The sequence below is a fragment of the Etheostoma spectabile genome, chromosome 23 (assembly GCF_008692095.1).
Source record: "Etheostoma spectabile isolate EspeVRDwgs_2016 chromosome 23, UIUC_Espe_1.0, whole genome shotgun sequence".
Lineage (NCBI taxonomy): Eukaryota > Metazoa > Chordata > Actinopteri > Perciformes > Percidae > Etheostoma > Etheostoma spectabile.
The window spans coordinates 1,728,184-1,752,644 of record NC_045755.1 but is presented as its reverse complement, the minus strand read 5'-3'; the positions used below and the strand labels follow the sequence as shown (position 1 = coordinate 1,752,644).

At 38.2% G+C, this 24,461-nt stretch overlaps 2 protein-coding genes across 8 annotated transcripts in view; both read right to left on the bottom strand.

The window, feature by feature from the left end:
* Positions 1 to 1,516, bottom strand: part of LOC116673142 (RAC-beta serine/threonine-protein kinase) — a 42,809-nt gene extending 41,293 nt beyond the window's left edge. The window contains exons 1-2 of one of the 6 annotated variants that reach the window (XM_032505308.1): positions 1,247 to 1,356; positions 297 to 343 (exon numbers count right to left, since the gene is read on the bottom strand). The gene's annotated coding sequence lies outside the window, so the exon portion shown is untranslated. Of the gene's footprint in view, positions 1 to 296; positions 344 to 1,153 lie in introns of those variants that run through there. The other 5 variants (XM_032505306.1, XM_032505309.1, XM_032505307.1 and 2 more) reach the window with 5 other exon arrangements.
* A 7,790-nt stretch (positions 1,517 to 9,306) lies between these two features.
* On the bottom strand, positions 9,307 to 24,461 carry LOC116673147 (vasodilator-stimulated phosphoprotein). 2 transcript variants are annotated; one of them, XM_032505316.1, is made up of 13 exons: positions 24,204 to 24,461; positions 16,909 to 17,080; positions 16,172 to 16,349; positions 14,606 to 14,657; positions 13,854 to 14,163; positions 13,550 to 13,653; positions 12,829 to 12,877; positions 12,672 to 12,714; positions 12,418 to 12,460; positions 12,148 to 12,240; positions 10,763 to 10,829; positions 10,144 to 10,201; positions 9,307 to 10,023 (listed from the first exon to the last, which is right to left on the bottom strand). In XM_032505316.1, exons 1-13 carry the CDS (start codon positions 24,206 to 24,208, stop codon positions 9,977 to 9,979), a joined length of 1,221 nt encoding a protein of 406 aa, XP_032361207.1. In that variant the 5' UTR covers positions 24,209 to 24,461; the 3' UTR covers positions 9,307 to 9,976. The 2 variants fall into 2 exon arrangements, with proteins under 2 accessions (XP_032361207.1, XP_032361208.1); XM_032505317.1 differs by lacking the exon at positions 12,148 to 12,240.

The following is a 24,461-nucleotide window of genomic DNA, read 5'->3' as shown; positions in this document are numbered from 1 at the left end:
AAAGCTTGTCACGCTAATCTGCATTATTTAGCCGCATTTATGGGTTGCTATGGTCGGATAACATTCTGTTTCAACATATATAAAACACATTGTATTGCACTTAAGATGTCAACATTTAGCATCGGCTCATAATGCCGTCCTACACCAATAAAATTATTCGACGGCAACGGGAATCAATGTGAGCCTTAAGTGAACTTTGAGACATAATTGATATCAAGGGACATTTAGTATATCAGCTGTAGCCAGAATTGAGCCAGAAACAACGCGAAAGCGCCTCTGCAGAAGCGTGTACCTACCCCGTGTTTCGTGTGTGTGATCTGGCTTTTGAACAGAGCAAGGTTTACTGCAGGGAGAAGAGCCAACTTAGCGTTACATTTAAAACTAATGTAATGTTACATTAACGCTTAGCTAATGAACGCTACTGGAAAATATAACGTTATGGCTTCCGTTAGAGATAAGAAGACATTTACGTAGTAGCAAATCTAGCCTTGTTGTTGTTGTTGGTTGTTTTGCTAGCATGCCATTTAACGTTGACACTGGTGAGTTAACGTTATATGGATGTAATAAGACAACGGTTGACACTGGTTACTGGTTAGTTATGTTAGCTAGCTAGCTAGCTAGCTGTTAGCACGCTGACAGCTGTTAGCTGTATGCTAACAGTGATGCGTTCACTGCTCTGTCAACGAAGTTTATGGGAGAATAAGTTAGTAAATGTAAATCTACTTAATAACCAACAACAAACATCGACAATAAAACTATATATAACATCACTGTGCACCTGATACACCACTACATCAGTTACTAATTCGTGAATTTGAAATAAGTTGTATGTATTTTAAGATAGAAGTAGCTAACTTTGCCAATTCACCTTTAAGCTTAGCGTTAGCTAACGTTAGAGAATCATATATTAGCTAGCTAGTCTTTGACAGTAAAAAAGACACACTTATGCTTTCCATTGGCCAACGTACCGTAATGTTATTAACGAATTTCATTTCTAATGTTAACATACATTGGAACTGTGTATTATTATTGACCACTGTCTTACATTAACGAGTATAACTAGCTAGCTAGCTATGCCTTCTTGTAGGTTACTGATGTAGCTAGCCTTGCTAATAGCGAGGTAACGTTAGTAAAAAAATAAAATAATAATAACCTTATTTTTATTAGCTATTAGTTACAAGCTACTCAATTTATCTCGTAGTCCAATACATTTTACACAACAAGATGTAAGGCACATTCCACTGACTTTATCCCACGTTGCTCTCGTTTGAATGCAGTTTTGACAGGCTAGCTAGATCCAGAGCAATCAATCCAAAAAAACACCACGGAATCTTCTTCTTCTTCTAATTTCCGTCAGTCTAGATGCCTTTACGGCACAATGTTGCCACCCACAGGGCAAAATATATACTACCATTTAGTATCCTGTTTCCATAGAAAACTTCTGTTGTGTTGATGAATTCTAGAACAGCTTTAATGGTCCCAGGTGGGTTCTCTGTAGGATTTCACAGGGTTTTCAATGGTATTGTTTTGTGTTCAGGCTTTTCACTGCTGTATACCGTCTCTTTCTTCTGGGAAATTAGTAGATGTTAATGTATGTTGTTGTTTACATGTTCCACAAAGCCCATCAAGTCCCTTGCCAATCCACAATGCCCCAGCCTCAACCTAGTCATCATGACCATGATGGTTGAGGTCTTCTTTCCTTCCCCAAATAACAATGGCCCTTTATCAGATTTTTCTGAATGCTTTCCCCTTGCCCACTCTTCCTGCCACACAGCCGTAAAGCTTTTATTAATAAAGGACCGACACTCAGTTGACCCTAACTTCACTCTCAAGTCAACCTCTCTTTTTAAAGCCCTTTTTGCTGACCCATCAGCAAGCTCATGCCCTCATGGGCTGGAACCCACAGGAACTGACTCTCCTGCCTGTTCAATTCTGAATAATATTGTTAAAAGCTCTACCATGAGATCAGACAATGCTTGCTCCAAACATCCCTTCCGTCAGTTTCATCAAAACTGATGCAGAGTCTGAGCATATCACTGCTCTCCCTGGTTTTACCTCCTCTACCCACTGCAGAGCCCATATTATATCAACTCTGTTGATGTACAGTATTTAGTAAAACACCCTCAGACAGTCCCTTACATTTTATTTTCCCCAAATGTGGGATGTAAAATGCCAACCTTAAATTCAGGGTTTTTGGGTCTTGAGCCAAACTATTTCACCATACGCTACAGTGCTCTTATGAGATTTTCTTGACTCTAATATAGTCAAATCAATCTCTGACGTCGGTAAAATCTACGGTGGTATAGCTGGCCAGGGAACTATAGGTGCAACCCCCTCCTCCCCAAACTCTAGCTTCTCAATCATTTACTTTAAAGATAACGTTACCTCTTCACTTCGTCTCCCACCCATTCACAAGCATTTTCCAAAGCTAGCTTTCATATGTTTTCCCCTCAGTTTAGAAAAATATTGCATTGCCAACATGGATCTTCTAATTCCCAGAGGGGTGTCCCCCATTTTTATAAGTGTGGATGGATTTGGGGTGGTACGAAAGGCCCCACAAACGTAATCTCGATCTGACCATTGCCCTGTAAATCATCAGTTGTGTATTCTGGCCATCACCCCACTTCCTGATAGGGACAACATCACATTTATTATTTTTTTGTTATTTTATTCATGCCTCCAGTATGTGTTTGACATTTCTACCTCTTTTCCAAACTGTTCCATCATCTGCCAAACCCCGGTCCAATGTCTTTAAAGATGTAATATACCATGACATTGAAGGGGACCAGAGTGATTACGCTTCCTTGTGGTGTTCCATTTTTAATGCATGTGGCATCCAATTTATAAACAGCAAAAGGTTAGCTAATTTAACCATCACCATCATTATACCAACAATTCCACAAAAATCAAAGTATAATACGTCCAAAAACATTTCCAGTAATATAGCCGCAAGCCGCGATTTGCGGGTTCAAACCTTTTTTCTCAATAGCAATTGCAATTGCAAATCTCAATTTTCTCAATCATTTTTTCTTCAAATTAATTTCACACATGTGGTCCAACTTCGTTATAAAACCTATCCTGCACGCTTAGTAATGATTGGAAAAACAGTGCACTATGTTTAAAATGCCTAAAAATGATTTGTCAAAAACAAATGTCAATTTGAGAAAAGCAGTTGACCAACACAAAAACAGTTGCTAATAAAGCCGTAAACTGCGATTACAAGCTCAAACCTTGATTTTGCTTCATTCCACGTCCAGTTATTGTGCATTTAAAGTGCCCCCTAGCGGTCAATTTGAATGAGACTCGTTGTGTATGTGTGAGGTCATTATGTAGACATATCCTGGATGTTTTGAGTTGATTGGACAAACGTTTAGTCATTTGTAGCCTGATTTGTGCTATATCACCTGCAGGTTGTTTGCATTTATAGCGCCAATTTGAATGTAACTTTCAGGGCGTGGTTCAGGTACTTATGAGGACATACCTGAGAAATTTGTAAATATTGGACAATATGTGTTTTACAGTAAAAAGTGTGTAATGCCACCAATCTTTCGCTGGTAGCTCCCCCTAGTGGTGTATGTATATAAGACCTTTTGGGTATATTCTGGGGCAGTTATCTAAACATACCCTGTGAGTTTTGTTACAGTTGCTGATTTGTGTTCATTTATGTGCAAAGCCACGCCCCCTTTTGAAGTTCATTGGTCAATAACTTGAAAAGTAATTTAGACACGCTTTATGCAACTTTTAATAAGCTGATCCATTGATGATTCACTGAAAATTTGGTCGGAGCTACGGTGTAGGAGAGGATCTTAAAAATGTGTTTTTCAAAAAATTTGAAACGGTGGAAAGATTTTCTAGGCGGACCTTAATGACCTTGAGGGTTTTTGTATTGCACATTAAGTAACCTTAACACAGCTGCATTTGTGTTAAGATGCAGCTGTGTTAAGGTTACCTGTTTTAAGTCAATCAGACTTATGATGTGGGGGGCGTGGCCTTTCAAAGTTTGCATTTCGAAGCCTTAATTACAGCGCCATCATGTGGTCGATTTGGTTCATATATCCATAGAAGCACATGCACACAATTTTCAGGTATTCCCTCAAGTTTCATGTTTCTAGCTCATTCCAGCTCACTGGAATTTGAGCCGGCACGGCAGACAACAAATAATAATAATAATATCTAAAACAGAAGGGTCTTACTGCTACAAGAACAGAGAGGGAAATATGACTGTACTGAAATGTAAAAAGAATTCAAAATAAAGACACTGAAAAAAAACAGTAAACAAAAACTCTATGTGTTGCTAAAACACCCCAACCTAAATTATTTTTTTTTTTAAAAGTCCTGTATCCAGTTAAGCATGTACTCTCATATCCCTGCACCATACATCTTTATGATTAGCCCCTCTTTCCATAACATCTGCTCAATATCCAGAAACACTGCAATTATTCCCCCTCTATTTACCAAGGTTCGCTTTACATCCGATTCCAGGGAGATCACAGAGTCCATAGTGTTCCTACCGCTGCAAAACCCACTTTGCATCCGCGTGAATCATCCCTCCTTCTCCAGTTTATACACTATTCTATCAGTTACAATTCTTTCCATTATTTTACACATCACCGCCATCAGCAAAACGTTCTGTATATAGTTTGTTTGTTACCATGACAACACCATTGATCTGAAGCTTGATGCTGTCATGTAAATAGTTTTCAAATCAGCAATAAATATAACAATTTTTGATCAACTTATATCAATTGCATGCTTAAATAACATACCGGTTAAAGCCCCGCACATTTCAAGAGAACCTGACCCACTTCCTGGTTAAATCTGACCACTTCCGGTTTAGGCCCCGCCCAGTCCGAGTACGGATCCGGATACAGATAATTCATGTGGTAAACAGATACAGATACAGATACAGATAATGCTGTACTCGCTCATCCCTAGTAATTACATTATGTCTAAACACTATGTCACAAACTTACGTAATTGAAGTTATGTAACAAGCATACTTATTTTAAGAAAACCCATGATCTTTTCCCCAACCTAACCAAGTACTTTTGTTGCTCAACTCTATCCAAACTGACCATTTCACAACGTTACCGACGTGTTTAAAACTCAGGTACGGTTTAGGTATGAGAACATTTTAGTTTCCTGCCACTGCTAGGGGCCCTAATTTCAACTCTCCTGTGGGTAAGAATAGGATATAAGAGGATAGGAAGAAACAACCTTGGTGGTTGTACGATTAAAGGACTTGTTCATATTTTTAACTAATTCATCTTGGATTGTATTTTACTTAAACAAAGCTCTTGTACAGCTCCTTGTGTTAAGACAACATTTAAAGGAAACCTATTATGCTTTTCTGTATTTCCTGTAATATGTACAATGTTACAATGTTGTATGTATAATTAACGTGGAAAAATCTTCAAATACTGAGGTAAATGTAGTTAAAAAAAATCCTCTGAGCTAAATTGTACACTGTTTTAAACACTTGGTTTCGACAGTTTACTACTCTCACCCGATCCGGTTTTCTTATATGGTCATCTGCTCCAGGCAAGCTACTGCAGTGTTTATATTACATACCCTGCTACAAGTAGCTACATGCTAACACCAGAGGTCCGTTTCAGAAAGCAGGTTTAGTGAAAACTCAGAGTTTCCCATCTCAACTTATCTTAAGTCAACTCAGAGTTCCGGGTTAGACTCTGTATATAACGAACCCCAGGTACACCTCTATTCTTGTTTTGTTTTTTAACAATGTACAATTCTGCTATATACTCCATTACAGTTTGTCTCCGGCTGCAATGGAATGTACAGAGACAGTGAGATCCAGTGTTGCAAACTCTTTTCTAAGGACAGTAACTTGTACTAAATCCAAAAGTAGCTAGATTATGTAATGCCCTCATTTGCAAATTGGTGATATCATTTGTATAAAACTTATTGGTTGTGTTGGCTAACTGCCTGCTGCTCAGAGCCAAAGGGGAGAGGAAGAGAGACCGTGTGCTATTGGCAGAAGAGCCATGGACTGGGATTATATCTGAGCACCATGTATGAATCATCCCTCCTTCTCCAGTTTATACACTATTCTATCTGTTACAATTCTTTCCATTATTTTACACATCACCGCCATCAGTGCAATATGACCCTGGATGTGCTGCCTCATTCCCTGGCTTCAAAATTGGGATCACTACTGCCTTCCTTCTTTCCATACATTATTCATAAGTGCTGATATCTCCTCTAAAACTGGATCACCTAGTCTCTTAAATATTACATAGCTTATGCCAGTATTCACTGGTGATGTCTCCCCCACCCCTATTCTTAATGGCTCTGCACAGTTCTTTTTTATGCCCGTTGGTCATGTGTCTTGTGCAGAGAAAATACAGAGCAGACTGCTCAATCTCAAATCTATCGAGCTTGGCTTGGTCTGGTGATAGCCAGACTACAGATCTTCCATTAAAAATTAACATTGTCTGTGTTGTCATCTCAAGTTCATCCTTCATCCCCTTCATCCCCAAAATGTGTTCTCCATGTCCATCCTTAAACTTAATTTCATACAGTTTGGCTTTCTTTATATCACTTTTAGCTATCACTCCCTTTTCCGCCAATACTGGCCTTCTCCTTATCACTTCTGACGAACAGTAAGCTGCTGCCCATATTTCACCAATTGTGTCAACCCCCAATTTTCCATAAGTGGTCCTCCAACACTCTTTTTTGCATGTCTTAATCACTCTTCTTGCCTTAGCCCTGAACCTTTTGTACTCTATTGCATTATTCTCTGTTGGGCACCCTCTGTAAGCACAGTTCCTATCTCTCACTACTTTTTCACATGCCCTGTTTTTTTTGTCTTGCGTTCATATGCTCTACCTAATACCATTGAACATACACTGTTGTTCCACTCATCTATTAACAATATCAAGGCCACTATAACATATGTAATTAAATTATTCTGGTATTGCTTGATCTGATATTTAATAATTTATTTAAAATATTCTATAATAATAATTTTCCCAAACCTTAAAAGTATTGGAAAAGGATGACTATCAATCTAATTGGATCTAAGAGTATCAATCTAATCCCATTCCCCTCACTGTTTTTACTTTATTTGCATTGTTCTCCTTTTTTCTGGCAGTGAAGGAACACTCACTGGACTGTTAGCTTCCACCTTTGCCCTTCACTTTTCTTAATGCATCTGCATGAGACATATTCTCTCCAGCTCAAACTTTTTCCACTTCCACAGCTTTTGTATGATGCCAACACCCCCTGAAAAAAGTAATATGGTTACCATCACAATTGCAACACTTTGTTTCCTCAACCTTGCATTGTGCAACATCATGGACCCCCCATACTTTCCACATCTCTTATTCCTTCTACATGCAACTGTCATATGCCCAAACCATCACCGGTACGTCTGTCATCGGCACGTCTGTACTCTCTCACCAGCAAACTCATAAATTCAATGTATACTGTTGTTGGCATGGTTTTTTCCTTAAATGCCATCAACACAGCAATACAGTATATATATATATATATATATATATATATAATATATATATATATATATTATATTTCCATTTCTCAACATTAAGTACATTTCCCATTTTATCCTTTATGTCATCAGACAGTCTAGAATAGGGGTCTTCAACGTTTTCCAGGCCAAGGACCCCCAAACTGATGGCGAGATGGAGCGGGGACCCCCTTATTATATATATTGTATAAAATTGTGTTATATCAAACTGGTCCTATAGTGCCATGTGTGCATTGATGACTGAAAGACATTTTCTGCCTCCATTTATCTGTTTACTACAGTGTGTTGAATTCATGTTAATGTGTATTTAAAGACATTTCAATTAGTGGAAAAAATTGCAGCGGGGGGGGGGGGGGGGGGGGGGGGGGGGGGGGGGGGGATATATAAAAAAGTCTAATCAACCAAAACTTTTGCGACCCCCATGCAGTACCTCCGCGGACCCCCTAGGGGTCGCGGACCCCCTGTTGAAGACCCCTGGTCTAGAAGGTTTACAGCTTCATCTTTAAACTTAACACCAAACTTAAATCCTCATCCATCAGAAAACTTTGACATCTTCCTATTATATTGGTTCTTGTCACCATCACTTGGTTTATTTGAGCTGTCCCTTTTCTTGCTGTCTTCACTCGTTTTGTTGCCCTTTTTCCCTTGGCTGCCTCCCGAAGCCATCCCAAAGCTATCCCCTCACCGAGGAGCCTGGTTGGATTCAGTCCCAAAGTCCCGCTCATTGTCTGTATAGTTTGGCAACCGTAACTGCAAAACCTGTCAAATGGTACAAAACACACCAACACACGTGGATTCAAACCAACTGCCGCTGTCGCTTCCTGATCCCCCTTCAGCAAATGTTGTTTTATTTGCAGTATTTTCTTACGAGAAAACAACCTCAAGTGTAACATAACTGTTATTGCACATAGCATAGCAGCATGGCTATTGTTTTTTTCTTATTTAAAAAGGATGGGGATATATATATATATATATATATATATATATATATATATATATATATATATATATATATATATATACATATATATATATAAAGGATTATTAGGAACACCTGTTCAATTTCTCATTAATGCAATTATCTAATCAACCAATCACATGGCAGTTGCTTCAATCCATTTAGGGATGTGGTCCTGGTCCAGACCATCTCCTGAACTCCAAACTGAATGTCAGAATGGGAAAGAAAGGTGATTTAAGCAATTTTGAGCGTGGCCGGGTTGTTGGTGCCAGACGAGCCGGTCTGAGTATTTCACAATCTGCTCAGTTACTGGGATTTTCACGCATAACCATTTCTAGGGTTTACAAAGAATGGTGTGAAAATGGAAAAACATCCAGTATGCGGCAGTCCTTTGGGCAAAAATGCCTTGTTGATGCTAGAGGTCAAAGGAGAATGGGCCGACTGATTCAAGCTGATAGACAAGCAACTTTGACTGAAATAACCACTCGTTAAAACCGAGGTATGCAGCAAAGCATTTGTGAAGCCACAACACGCACAACCTTGAGGCGGATGGGCTACAACAGCAGAAGACCCCACCGGGTACCACTCATCTCCACTACAAATAGGAAAAAGAGGCTACAATTTGCAAGAGCTCACCAAAATTGGACTGTTGAAGACTGGAAAAATGTTGCCTGGTCTGATGAGTCTCGATTTCTGTTGAGACATTCAGATAGAGTCAGAATTTGGCGTAAACAGAATGAGAACTTGGATCCATCATGCCTTGTTACCACTGTGCAGGCTTCAGAGGAGCCTGTTTGTAGGCCCTCATCTAGAGCAGGAGCACTGGCTTCAGCCCTGCCCCAGATTCCATGTCTCTATCTCTCTCTGTCTGCAAGTTGGATTTAAGTTGAACACAAAACACATGATTAACAAATACAATTTAATGCATTCTTATAAGTTATACTTCCCAGGTGAAGATTTTCTGACTTGTAAATGAATATTTTTAGAAAAAACTTCCTTTAACAGTAAAAGATTACTAAAATATTGCAGTGTTATTTCTCTGCAGATGTAAGCACATAACTGAGCGCAACAGCACGAGAATCCTGCAGGGGAAAAGCGGGAGTTTGTTGTTTTTCTGTTGCATATGCTGTACTGGATAAAAATAAATGGTTTTACAGAAATGCCCAAGATATGTTTGAGGTCAGTGCCTCCATTACATTTGTCCACCAGAGAGCACTCGAAGTTCATTTTTCAAATGCAACATGTCTTGATAAGTACAAAATTGAGTCATGATTCTTTAGAGAACAATGCATTTTCTTAAAAAGTTTTTGGAAATGTGTAGAAATACATAAAATATTGGCCCATTTATCTTTAACAGATTTGTGTCATAAATGTCAATATTAGAATTTATACTTTGACTATGTTGTATTAGCACAATTTCTATCAGGTGTAAATATGTAAATTGCCTGAGAATAGCATGATAAAACATTCACATTTATTATTTGGTCTCTTTATCCATTCTTTGTCTTTCAGTCTTCAACCTTTAGCTGTGCACTTTGCAGCTCATGGATCAGTACTGAAAGAGAAAAAGAGTTATTTACAAGTAAACACAAAACCATTCTTTGAATATTAATATTTTATACAAGCTTCATAAATAAAACAAATGACAACAGGCAGCATACAAGTTAGAACTCACCTGTGATAATCTCCTCCTTCACTTTTTGAAGTTCTTTTTTCATTTCTTCAACAATTTCCTTCAAACATACAGATATAAGCAGTACCATAAAACCTTGGCAAAAAAAAATCATACCTGATACATCTTACATCATAATTAAAGTTAATCAATATTTTAGTAAACAGCTTTAAGGCAATATGATAACATGGCACAATAGTGGCATTTTGACAAAAAGGTTATGACTTTGCAACCTGCTTTTGATGACAATGGTAAAAACACATGCCGAATCTAATGACATCGTTTTTAGCATCTTTGTTCATTATATACAAATGTAGGAGGATTAGTACCACATGTGAAACATGTATTTGAGTTCTAAGTTAATTTGACTTTATTCTCAGAATTCTGAGATTGTCAGAATTAGGACTTTGTCAGAATTCTTACCTTTTTTCTTCAGAATTCTTACTTCAAACACAGAACTCAATACATTTTTTTCACATGTGGCCCTAATCCTCTTCCGTACAAATGCCACGTTTTAATTAATTAAAGTAATTATTCTGCTAACAAAAAAGTGAAAACAGAGCTTTACTGTTATTACATTGAGTTACAGAATATTGTTGAACATTCAAATAATTCAACCAACCTGTTTGATTCTTTCCATATCACAATTACTTCCTGCACCATCTGAGTTCTTTTTCACCACCTTAAATCTAAGATAGAAAAACAATGTTTACCCTTAGCCAAAACCGACTCTTTGAGATCAAGAAGGTCTTTTCAAATACACAGTTGGCCAAGAGAAGCAGCAATACTTTATTTCCCACAGAAAGAACAAAAGCATTTTATAGGTTTTGGCAAATCTTAGTAAAGTGAGAGAAAGAGAGAGCCAGAACATCAGCAGTCAACAGTTAAAAACTGTAAATATAATCTGTGTTTAGCATGGGTCTTCCATTGTCCCAACAACTGCTTATACTTCAGTAAGAACAACCACTTTCTCAAGTTTTATTAAATATTGTCATGGGTGCAGGGAATGGTGGACCCATATGCAGGAGAGCAGGGGGAAGGTTAGTTGCAAGAGCTTTATTCCACAACCAAGATCCAAGATTAAAACAGAAAGTGTACAAAATAGATGGTAAAAAAAAATAAAATAAAACAGAACTACTGGGACCAAGGAAAAATTTAGGGAACAAGCAGAGAAATACACAACATGTTGACAAGGGGACATCCAAAAAACAGACACAAAATGATCTGACACAAGACAAAGGGAACACAGAGGCTAAATACACGAGGTAACGGTCAAACAAGGGACAGGTGATACAGCAGGTGAAACACATCCGGGCAGGGCAGAACAATCAGACAGGTGGGAAAACAGGAAGTAAAACCAGACAAGACAACACAGAAAACAAGACCATCACAATAAAACAGGAAACAAAACATAATACAAAGACCAAAAATTACACAATCACAAGGAGACAAGACATAGAACCAAAATACCAGATAAGAAGGCACAGAAAACAAACCAAAATACCTAAATCATAACAAATTACATTTGAACCAGATCTTGCAGCTAGTATAATTTAACTGAAAATCATAAGGTCCTGTTTTTCCTGTTAATAGCCTGGATCTATGGTAACATGTTACTTGGGTAGACCAATGCTAATACTCATTACTGCTCTAATATTTGGACTTCATGAGCAGAAATTCCCCCAGTTCATGCAATGAATGAAGTTGCAGGGCCCTATCATGGCAACATGTTGTGAGAAGACTGTCACCTAAGCAGTCTCTTGCCATATTTACAGCCTCAGATATAAACCAATTGTGGAGTGCTTAGTTGTTGTTATGAGTCATTTTTTTGCAGCACACCACTAACTAAAACAGCAGTGATACGAATGCAGAGCTAATTTAATTGGCTAATACTGTAGTAACCGTACGACTGCTTTGTACGCTTACTATAGTATGAGCACCAAGAAGTAACATCTTGGGACAAGAGGAAACTTAGCGGCAGGTGGGGACAAAGGGGGGGACTGATACCTGGACACTGGGGTAGTGACAGAGTTAGAGGAGGAGGTGGAAGTGGAGGAGCTAGGGCTGGAGTCCTTTTGATGGTTTGTTAAGGAGATGGGTCTTTTGCAAAAACATGCAGATCCTTTGAGACAGCTGCTGATTAGATTTTTGAATTTGTATGGATAGCTCAGGGAAGACTGCTATTTAACACCAAATATGATAGGTGTCTGTGGAATGTACTGCAATGTAACGATCAATCATGTTATATTGTGAAAGTTTAATGAATCAGGTTCTTACCTTGGAATAGTGGAAGATTTTTCTTTGGGTTTTCCATTGATTTCTGATGAAATATGATTATATACGTATATTATTACTGCACATGGTCATACGATAAAACAAAACGTGTTATTTAATAGACAATTTACTTTTAATATGTAGCATTAACTATTATTAAGTTAAGCCAATATTTGGTTGTCAACAAAGGATAAACAATTAAGTAGCATGTTGATTTGGAAACCATATATGATGAAACAATACTAAACTATACTCACCTCCTGGTCCTGAGAATTTTGATGCAGAGGAGTCGGAATCCTCCTGTCATATACAGACAAAGTTATCATACACTTGTATTTTAGATTGTACTGCTCATTCTACAAATATTACAGAATGCTTAGTGTAAATCAAATATTCATGAAATCACCGACTTACATTGTGAGGTTCTACATTTTTTGCAGCAGGATTATCAGCAGCTTTCCTCCTATTTAAAATAGTTGTATTATAGACATTAAGAAGTCCCTAGCATCAGATCATCACACACATACTGCATATATCTCTTAAAGGAACACGCCACCGTTGGTTGAAATAGGGTTGACAGTCTTCCCTAGCTGTTGATTGGTGGACCAACGCATTTTTGTCTCAGTGCATGCATTGTTTTAGTCTGGTGCAAGCAGTGCCGCCGCTTAGCGTAATGAATGGAATCCTATGTTGCCGGTTAGCATGTTGTGAGTAAAAGTGAGCCAACAAAAAACAACAACAACCTAATTACTTCTTGTGGCCTGCATATTCACAACAGGTACAAATATCAATGCAGATTAAGACTGGACGTTTTCCTAGGCAGATACTGATTTAGACTAAATTGGGTGGAAGCACAGTCAAAGCACTGCTACATTGGCGCAAAGATATTGCACCACCACCGTAAACCCCCCAACTTCCATCAACGCATGAATAGCTGGCTATTTTTCCTACAGTAGACTGTGAATGGCAATGAACAGGGCGGATTTTGTGAGAGATGCTGCCAGTGTTTTACCAGACTAAAACAATGCATGCACTAAGACAAAAAATTAGTTGGCCCACCTATCTGCATCTAGGGGGGACCGTGATGAGCCCTATGTCAACAAACAGTGGTATGTTCCTTTAATCAATAACTTACCTCCTTGCAAGCATGGCACTCATTTCTCCCATTAGACACCCTCCTCCACCTCCACTGGATGAAGATGCTGACTTGGGGGATGGAGCTGCTGCTCCTCCCTCGTCCTGGATACACAAAAACACTTCCAGTTACTATGTTCACAGAAATTTGGTTAATTGATTGGCTTACTCATTTACGGGAACATGGAAAACAATATCATTCATAATTTCTGTCAGGCTACATCTTTTTCATACAGTCTTATCAGTAGAGCAAGTATGCATCATGGTATAGAATTGGTGGAAAAGAGAAAATGTATGTATTTTACCTTGATTGTTTTACGCAGTTTGGCTCCTGCCAGTGCTGCAGCCAGATCATTTCCTCCTCCACCTTCACCTCTGCCACCGCCACTTCCTCCAGCAGGGGGCGGGGGTGGTGCAGGTGGGACCATGCCCCCAGGAGGAAGTGGTGGTGGAGCAGGTGGGCACGGTCCTGAGGAAGGTAGTGGAGGTGCTGGTGGGGTGGGTGGAGCAGCCGGCGGGGCAGGAGGAGCAGCAGGGGCAGCTGCTGCAGCTGAGCTCTGCCTCTCTCTCTCCAGATGCCCCTTCTCCTGCTGTTCCTGCCTCTGTCGCTCTAGTCTGGACAGAGATTGACATATTGTTCTAATGTTGGATGTCTGGAAGCTTTTAAAAGCTTTTTCATATACATGTTCGGCTGTTTCCACAACTTTTCTAAATCTGTGCAAAACAGTGCAATTTAGCATCGGAAGGATTAGTTTTAATCAATAATTTATGAAGCACAAGAGCCTATACAGGTTACATACATAGCTTTCAGCTTCTCAAATGTGTGGATTATCAGGTAACCATTACATAACAGAATATCATATGATCTTTGAGTGATGATTGGTAAACACAATTATTCTGGCATCAACTTGGGCTTTGGGATATGGTGGCATTTTTCATAATTTTCTGAAAAGGTTTAAATAAATAAATGAACAAAATAATCAATACAGTAATCAATAATGAAAATAAACAAATACACATGAGTTGCAGTCTTAGTATCATTTATGATAAACCATACCTTCTTTGGGTTTCCAGCTCCAGTTGTGCAGAGGGTCCATTCTGAGCCTGGTCTGGACAAAAACAGTGTTGTGTGTAATTGATACATGTGCTCCTCTGAATCAAGAGTATTTAAAATAAACGAAAGCAGTAGATGCAGTTATGGTTGTACTCCAACCCAACTAATACCCAACTAAACTCTATACATTTTGATAGCATACATTGTGTATTATCAAGCTGATAAAATGTCTATTCACACAAGTACTTTTGATGCATGTAAGCACATTTGATTTCAGCTTATCAGTGAGTTGTCACTGACTGAAAAAAAATGTATTACTCTTTTAACTGAGCAAAAGATATGCTAGTGACAACATAACAGTATTAAGTAAATAACGCAGCAGGACTAACAAAAATAAAAACAAATTCCATGGTGACCTAAGAATTATTTTTTGATTGATATCTTTATTTTGAACATGTAAATAAAATAAAACATCGGAAAAAAATAGTAATAAAAAACAATTAAACAATAAAATAAAACTCCATCATTTTCTTTTTCCTTTCTACCCTATTAAATAAATTACAAAATAATAAGTCCACAGAGATGATAAATGTATAATCAATGAAAATATATATTCAAAAGTTCCATTCACATTCATATATTTACCCACACAACAACATTTATACAATTACTACAATTTATTCAATACAAGCCCAGGTTATTAATTGCCCTGTTTCTCTGTACATCTGGAATGTAATTTCTTTGAACATCTTTTTGAAAGGGAATATGTTTGGACAATGCTTTAATTCATTATGTAGTTTATTCCACAATTAAGTGCCACTGACAGATAAACAAAAACCTTTCCTTGTCGTTCGAAAACTTGGAGTCTTAAAATTTGACTTTCCTCTTAAGTCGTAGCCCCCTCTCGTTCATAAAATCTTTTCTGTATGTTGCCAGGCAATAAATCATTCCTCGCCTTGAACATAGTTACTGCTGTTTGAAATTCGACTAGGTCAAGATTTTAGGTAGTAGTAGTAAGGCTATTCCCTTTTAAAAGACACATAGGGTTTGATTTGGGTTTATGCTTTAGAAATGGGAGCACGGTCACTAAAAATTACAGCATAATTTACACAGAAACACTTCAAACTGCCTGACTTGGGTTTAAAGGTGCTCTAAGCGATGTCACGCGTGTTTTAAGCTACAAGATTTGTTGTCACATGCAGAAAACATATCCTCACTACACGTGAGCTGCCTGTCCCCAGAACACACTGTAAAAAATCACGGGCTCTGTAGACAGCCCAGGGTCTACAAACGGCAACAAAAACAAACTGTGCTCACCTGCACCACAAAACATATACAAACAGTGTTCCAGTGTTCCAGCCAATAACCAACAAGAAGGATTTGGGGGTGGGAGGTTTTGGGGTTAGCGTGCTGTTGCACAGAAGGGAGGGAGAAGGGACAAAATGAGGAGGAGGGAGGGGCAAGCTAGTCTTGTTTTGTTTCAAAATGCTTTGAACATCAACAAGAAGTAATGTCACCCAACACCTCTTAGAACACCTTTAATGTGCCCTCTTGCCCTGCTGTGTTTACCTGTATCTGATGCATTGAGAACCTCTAATGCATGCATCATTGAGCTGGCAAAAAGGGCAGCATCCTCCTTAATGCCAAAGTTCAGCCCCCACACCTGTTTGGGATCCCGCCACTGGTGGAAACTTGGTGTGGCCTGATTATACTTTATCCCTTTGACAATGGGACAATTGATCACCACCTGACATGAACAAAAAAGCAGTATTGAGGATTATGACTTTTTAGGTCATAGGTCATTATGTCATGTACAATGAAATGGACAGAAAGGCCAGATGTGAGTTGATTTAAATGTGTGTTAGTTTATATTTTTCACACTTGAATTTCGTTAGACTCTAAGCTGTAATATACGTTGTTTTCCATGTGTCATCCAGTACACATCCAGTACAATGTGACTATAATACACGAGATGGTGAAGAATCTGTATTTTTCAAAAGGAGCACAACATTTTCTCCAAATGATTTTAAACTAAACAACATCACATTAACTTTGAATATGTAAGCATTGCTAAAAGGATTAGCAACCTCTGGTAGCAAATCTCTAAGAATTAAGAAGCCATGATGGGGTAAAGGTCTCATCATTACTACACAGCAACATTTATGTGTATGTTTGTGTGTGTGTGTGTGTGTGTGTGTGTGTGTGTGGTGTGTGTGTGCGCACGCGCTTGCGCACGTGCGTGCATGTGTGTGAGAGAGAGTGTGCGTGGGTTTGTGTTTGTGTGCGTGCGTACTCTTGTCTTGTACCTGCTGGTCGGCCTGCAGTTTGCGGCCCACTACTCTGAAGGTGTTGGCCACAGGGTTGTGATAGATTTGGACACGGCTGAAGGAGGGACTATCTGATCCAGCTGGCACCCACCGTTTGTTATTGTTATCATACAGCATGACTGTTGCCCTTACTTGACAGATACTAGACTCACTGTGGGAAGGAGCAATTATGAGAACAAGAGTGTGAAAGGAAGTTGAGAGCAAGGACATATAAATCCAAGACAACTGATAAAGCAACCTAGTCTAATCAGTGCATCCTGGCGTGGGGCATTTCATGCATTTTTTACAAGCCAAGCCAGGCTGAGGAGGAGCGACTAGGTCGAGCCAGACTGAAGTACATCAAAAAATAAAAAAATGAAACAGGCCCGCTGTAGTGAAACAGTGAGAGAATACGTGGCATACGATTGCGGACCGACTGAATGTGTAAGAAGCCTAAAAGTATGCATGACCACTGACCACTGCTCTGAACTGAAACCATTATAATCATGCTATTCAAAAAAATTAGGTTAAGTTTTTGCAGAAATTATCAGTTGTACTCTTTGCCTTAAAAGTTAGAAGAAGACATCCTAATAATACTCAGGGAAATTTACCATTAAGCGTAAATATTTCTTTCTCACTCTCTCCCTTTATCTCCTATGGGCTAAAATATCAATTTCCTGAGTAACATTTTGACTTCCACTGCTCGCTTTTTTGTACATTTGTGCAAATCCCAAGTGACTCCTCCTGAATGGTTTCATTTAAGAGCAGTAGATCGTAAATGTTCACTGTTTTTTGTTTTTTGTTTTACAGAGGCAGATAGTCTTATGCTTTGGTTCCTTGTGCCAAGAAAAGAAAGACACTAAGAGAAATTGGCTCTTAAGTCTAGACACTATAAAGATAAGTAAGTGATACATTCAATGAACACTGTAAACATGACTGTTACAGTGTATTCATCAGCAAAATACAAGGTCATAAAAAAATGGAGGTGTCCTCTCCCTGTTGTTTCATGAATGTACTGTACGTACAGTAGCCTCAACTATGTATATTACATAAATTTCTGTAAATCTGCCAGTGTTAGCCAGTCAGCTAATATTCAACTGTAGTCCTAGTTACCTAGCATGCATGTCTTTATTGGGGGAGGGGGGAACCCAGACTGCCCAGACCAGTGATCAGTGACCAGTGTCAGCTTGCTGTGAGGCAGAATTGCTAAACACTGAGCCACCGTGCTGCAGATATAGTTATAGTCCCGGTTTACTGGGCAGAACACACATTGTGTGCTAAGAATGCCAAACAAAATGCACATGGAAGAGGACATACATGATCCTTTACTGTTAAAGAATACAAAATTAAATAAATCAATGAAAATAACTAAAGGTGCATTGGTTTCTGACCATTCTATTGCAAGAACCACTTTAGGAACACAGTGTATATCACTTTACGTATTGCCCTTCATCACTGACTTTAATTAAAACACATTTTCAACTTTATCAGCCTTATCTAATTATTTCAACAACTGCAAGAATATATTCATCAAACTTCTAACAACAATATGAACAGCTGTTTTCATAGAGCAATTAAACAGTATCAATGATTGTCACATGAATAATTATACTGTAGATTATAATGGTCACAACTTTAACACACTGTGACCCTATTTTTTGATCTTCTGATCGAGAACGTTTTATTTTGTGATTGTGCTTTGTTTCTGCGTTTGGAGAGGTATGTCAACAGACTGTAGGTCAAACATTGATTGGTCACTGTTACATTTTAGTTGAATTTAAGTGTGGGGGCATTCTGCCACCATCTGTCTATTTTGTTCCAAGACAGCCATGCCACAAGTGGATTTCAAAATGGGTGAATTGTTAAAGGTCCCATGAAATGCTGCTCTTTGACCAATTGCCACTTTGCTCGTTTGAAAGTCATAATGACTCTCTTTCATGGGGGGGCCAAATTCTCTGGGCGGGCAAAGCAGAGAAAGGGGAGGTAACCTGGTCCCTTATGACCTCATAAGGAGAAAGATTCCAGATTGGCCCATCTGAGCTTTCATTTTTTCAAAGGCAGAGCAGGATACCCAGGGCTTGGTTTACACCTATTGCCATTTCTAACCACTGGGGGACTATAGGCAGGCCGGGGGAACTCATATTAATGTTAAAAAACCTCATAAAGTGAAATTTTCATGCCATAGGACATTAAAATTGTTACAACGTAATTTCAAATCTGCTTTAAAAATAAACATATACATTTATTTAGCTTGTTTGATTTTTCCATATTTGCTCGTGCTGTGTTCCCCAAGTGGTAGGCCTCAGCTGCTACAATGTGTACAATGAGTTTTTCTTGCCCCCCCTGGATCGAAAGTACAACTCTGCATAATAGTTCGTCTATTTATTAGGGCCCGAGCGCCGACAGTGGTGAAGGCCCTATTGAAACTGAAGGAATTATGATTATTATTCTTTATCCAGCAAATTAATCGCCTTTTTGAGGGGCTTAACATATTTAAAACCTCACTAAAATTGGCATTTGCATCAAGTTTGGAGAAAATGTATGTATTTTAGGAGTTTTGTGAATAGGTGCCCAAAACTGGCTAGCTAGCACCCACTACAAAATTTTAAAAATTTAGCCCCTGCAGTACGTTTAACATAGACTCACAAAACTTGGTACACATATGAAACATGTCAAGACATATAAAAAAGCTCATTGGAGCCATACCCTAAACCCAACAGGAAGTCTGCCATTTTAAGTTGAAAGTTTAAAATAAGTGTGATTTGGGCCATTTACACATTTCGTACTTTAACAAACCCCTCCTAGACAATTCATCCAATCAACTTCAAATTTGGTCTCTGCCATCTTTACAAGTTAAAGATGAAAAGTTATTTCAAAGAAAAACTACAGTGTCCATTGTCATATCTGCTTGATATAACAATGAAGAGTCAAGGCCTGAGGACAGATACAGGTCAATATTGACTTTTGGTTATAGCGCTATAACTTATGTGAGGTATCAATTAACTCAGCAGAGACTTCCTTTTTTATGGGCAAAGGTTTGCCCGGACCCCTATGCTTTGGCCACGCCCCCTTTCACAGCTAATAAACTGTATGATGTAGAGTCTTGTGTGAGGTATCACTGAACCCAGAAGGGAGTTCCCTTTTCATTGCTGACGATTTGCAGTGTTTGAGTGCCGCGCAAATGCACGGTCGCAAGGGCGTGAGGCGCAAGGGCCTGTGCAACGCTGCTTGCAGCTTTAATTACATTTTTTGTTAGATGCTGCCCTGTAGTGGCCATAGTCATTAATACAGGAGCAAGGAGGAAGTCAGATGACGTAGTGTAAAGAGCAAAGAAGTCCACATAGGAAGAAGGTCAGGGAGGATGTATGGTTAAAACAAACACAAGAGTTATCCCAAGAAGATTGTTCATATGAAACGAGAAGTCATTGTTGACTTACTTTTATTTAGGTTAACTTACTTAACTTATGTAATTACTAGGGGTGAGCCGAGTATCCGGCTGAAACGAGTATCCGGTACGGATAAAGCACTTTTGCCGAGTACAAGTATTATCCGAGTAATATGAGTCAATATCCGTGCTCGGATTGAATACAACTCCTCAACTGGCCGCGCAGCGTTCTGTGATAATCACAGCGCCCCCCCGCCTACAAACCCGCTCGGATAAATCACACACACACACACAGAACAAGGAGAAATGCGCTCCCTCTCTCCCTCTCTCCCTCTCTCTCTCTCTCGCTCGCTCTCGCGCTCTGTCAGGCAGACAGTTGGGTCTGTGGATCTGTTCCGTTAACGTTTAGGGTTTCTTCAGCTTTAGGTTTGTTTTTAACTTCGGTTTGTAGTCCTTACATAGTAACCAGTAGATTTCTGGTGAACGTGGGGTTTGTAGTCCTTACATAGTAACCAGTAGACTTCTGATGAACGTGGTTTCAGACATGCTGCTTGTTTTAAATGCGACTCCCGTTGCGTCTCTGCCATCGGAGATTTTTTTTTTTTTTACTGTCAGCTGCCCCCCGCCCCCTCTCTCTGTCTCTCTCTCTTACACACACACACACACACACACACACGGTGTGGAAATAAAAAAAAAAAAAAAACCCAAAAAAAAAAAATCACACTGATCATAAAAAAATAAAAAGTTAAAAAAAGAAAGTTATATTGAGTATGAAAACTCTTGTTCATTACATTTTACTTCATAATTGCAACCGCATGTGTTGTATTCATTGTTGCAAAACGTTCTGTATATAGTTTGTTTGTTACCATGACAACACCATTGATCTGAAGCTTGATGCTGTCATGTAAATAGTTTTCAAATCAGCAATAAATATAACAATTTTTGATCAACTTATATCAATTGCATGCTTAAATAACATACCGGTTAAAGCCCCGCACATTTCAAGAGAACCTGACCCACTTCCTGGTTAAATCTGACCACTTCCGGTTTAGGCCCCGCCCAGTCCGAGTACGGATCCGGATACAGATAATTCATGTGGTAAACAGATACAGATACAGATACAGATAATGCTGTACTCGCTCATCCCTAGTAATTACATTATGTCTAAACACTATGTCACAAACTTACGTAATTAAAGTTATGTAACAAGCATACTTATTTTAAGAAAACCCATGATCTTTTCCCCAACCTAACCAAGTACTTTTGTTGCTCAACTCTATCCAAACTGACCATTTCACAACGTTACCGACGTGTTTAAAACTCAGGTACGGTTTAGGTATGAGAACATTTTAGTTTCCTGCCACTGCTAGGGGCCCTAATTTCAACTCTCCTGTGGGTAAGAATAGGATATAAGAGGATAGGAAGAAACAACCTTGGTGGTTGTACGATTAAAGGACTTGTTCATATTTTTAACTAATTCATCTTGGATTGTATTTTACTTAAACAAAGCTCTTGTACAGCTCCTTGTGTTAAGACAACATTTAAAGGAAACCTATTATGCTTTTCTGTATTTCCTGTAATATGTACAATGTTACAATGTTGTATGTATATATTAAACGTGGAAAAATCTTCAAATACTGAGGTAAATGTAGTTAAAAGAAATCCCTCTGAGCTAAATTGTACACTGTTTTAAACACTTTGGTTTCGACAGTTCTTACTACTCTCACCCGATCCGGTTTTCTTTATATGGTCATCTGCTCCAGGCAAGCTACTGCAGTGTTTATATTACATACCCTGCTACAAGTAGCTACATGCTAACACCAGAGGTCCGTTTCAGAAAGCAGGTTTAGTGAAAACTCAGAGTTTCCCATCTCAACTTATCTTAAGTCAACTCAGAGTTCCGGGTTAGACTCTGTATATAACGAACCCCAGGTACACCTCTATTCTTGTTTTGTTTTTTTAACAATGTACAATTCTGCTATATACTCCATTACAGTTTGTCTCCGGCTGCAATGGAATGTACAGAGACAGTGAGATCCAGTGTTGCCAACTCTTTTCTAAGGACAGTAACTTGTACTAAATCCAAAAGTAGCTAGATTATGTAATGCCCTCATTTGCAAATTGGTGATATCATTTGTATAAAACTTATTGGTTGTGTTGGCTAACTGCCTGCTGCTCAGAGCCAAAGGGGAGAGGAAGAGAGACCGTGTGCTATTGGCAGAAGAGCCATGGACTGGGATTATATCTGAGCACCATGTATGGGAATGAATAAAAGATTATATTATAATATATTTCACTTTTTGCCGGATGGCCTAAATTTGCTGAATGTGTTGATAGTTACTTTTTAGAAATAAAGTTGCTAAATCAAGTGTGAAAGTTGCAAGTTGGCAACACTGGTGAAATGCATAGATGTGGAGACCCGGCAATCAGAGCAGACTGGGCCTTTCAGGAGCGGGGCTAAAGTAGACAGGCCCTCCAACAGCAGGTGCAGCATTCATGAGCATTATGAGTGTAAAAATAAGTGTTTTTTACATTAAACCATGTAACCATGTTCACATACACAAAATATGCAATTTGAATAACATTTTATTTATATTGTTAAATCATAACAGATCTTATCTCAGGATACCTACAGACAGAGTAAGTTTGACCGGAATCTATAAGGAAGAGAGAGAGAGATATAATACAAGAATGAAGTATAATAGGTCTCCTTTAATATATGAGAACTTTGTCTTTGTGTACTGAAAAAAGGGGTTTTGTACAAAAAAACTTTTATACAAAATGTGTTTGTTTTTTAGTATGGACGTGGCACAAAATGTCAATGGAATACAAAGCCAACAGTGATTGTTTTGAAAACTACACTATTTCACGGTCGGCCATAGATTCATATAAGTAATTTATATAGTATAGATCTAGTGGAGGGCCTATTCCGATTCATTCAAAATAGTAAAAACACCATTTAAAAATACTTCATTGCAAATAAAGGTTTTGCATTTAACATTTTGCTTGAGTAAAAGTAAGTTAGTTACATAAATAAAATTGATCCTATTATATCAGTCATACAGTATGTTTTGGATAATAAATCTGAATCTGAAAAAAAAAATTCAAAAAATTTAGTGACTGAAAAAGTACATTATTTCTTTTTTAAATGTTGTGACATCAAAGTGGAAATACTCACGTAAGTACACAATCTCAACAGATGTACTAAGTTACATAAAACCATTGTAAAATAACTAGACAAAGATGTATTATTATTTTAGGTGGATTATTCTATTAAAACAATCTTTTACGTTGTATATACACATTTGAAATTCAATATTTTAAATGCAACCAGACAATTGCAAAATACTTAAATTATTTTGTATTGAATAAGTTTGAATGCTTCAAAGAAATTGTAAGGACAAGAAGATACTTATTTCTTACTCCATGAACCAATATGACAATGAGACATTTTCAATCTACTTGTTTTGCAAAGTCTGTAGCCTGTGGTAAATATATACTTCCTGCCAAAAAGGTTTTGACCTCTTCCTGTGCTCAGCACAATACTACCTAATATGGACTGTATTATTACCTGTCAGTGATAGAAGTTCTCAAAATCATTAGACTTCCTCAGCTTTTTTGTATTTTTATGTTTTTAGAATTTTATGGCATACTCTGTTCACAAAAAATACAAATAATCCATCTTTGATATTTTTACTTTATATGTGACAACTGTAGAAACACAACACTTGCCTTACAGCAGGAAATGTACTGTAATCAGAACTGCAGAGCTTGTAAAGCAAAGTCAGTTGTAGAGTTAAAAGAAAGTCACACTGTTCTATTTTCAGTCATTCATGCATGATACATTTAAAATTAGCAGAAACAGTTTTGAGTGGATTAACATTCTCACTGTTATTAGAAAATTACTTACCCCATATTCCAGCTGTAGTCAGTATCCTTTTCACTTGCTTTATAACAATCTGCTTGTTCTCATTAACTTGAATCCTGACTCTCACAAGTACATTTGTTGTCTATTTAATGAAGTCTGCTGTCATTCTTTTACAGCTTCCTCGCTCTCTGTCATGACATTGTTTAACATCAACCACTTGCACTTCTGCCTTTGTATTCTCATTTCCTAGACAGGTTTTTTCTCTCTTCCGGTTCACTTCTACTTAACTCGTTCTTTTGA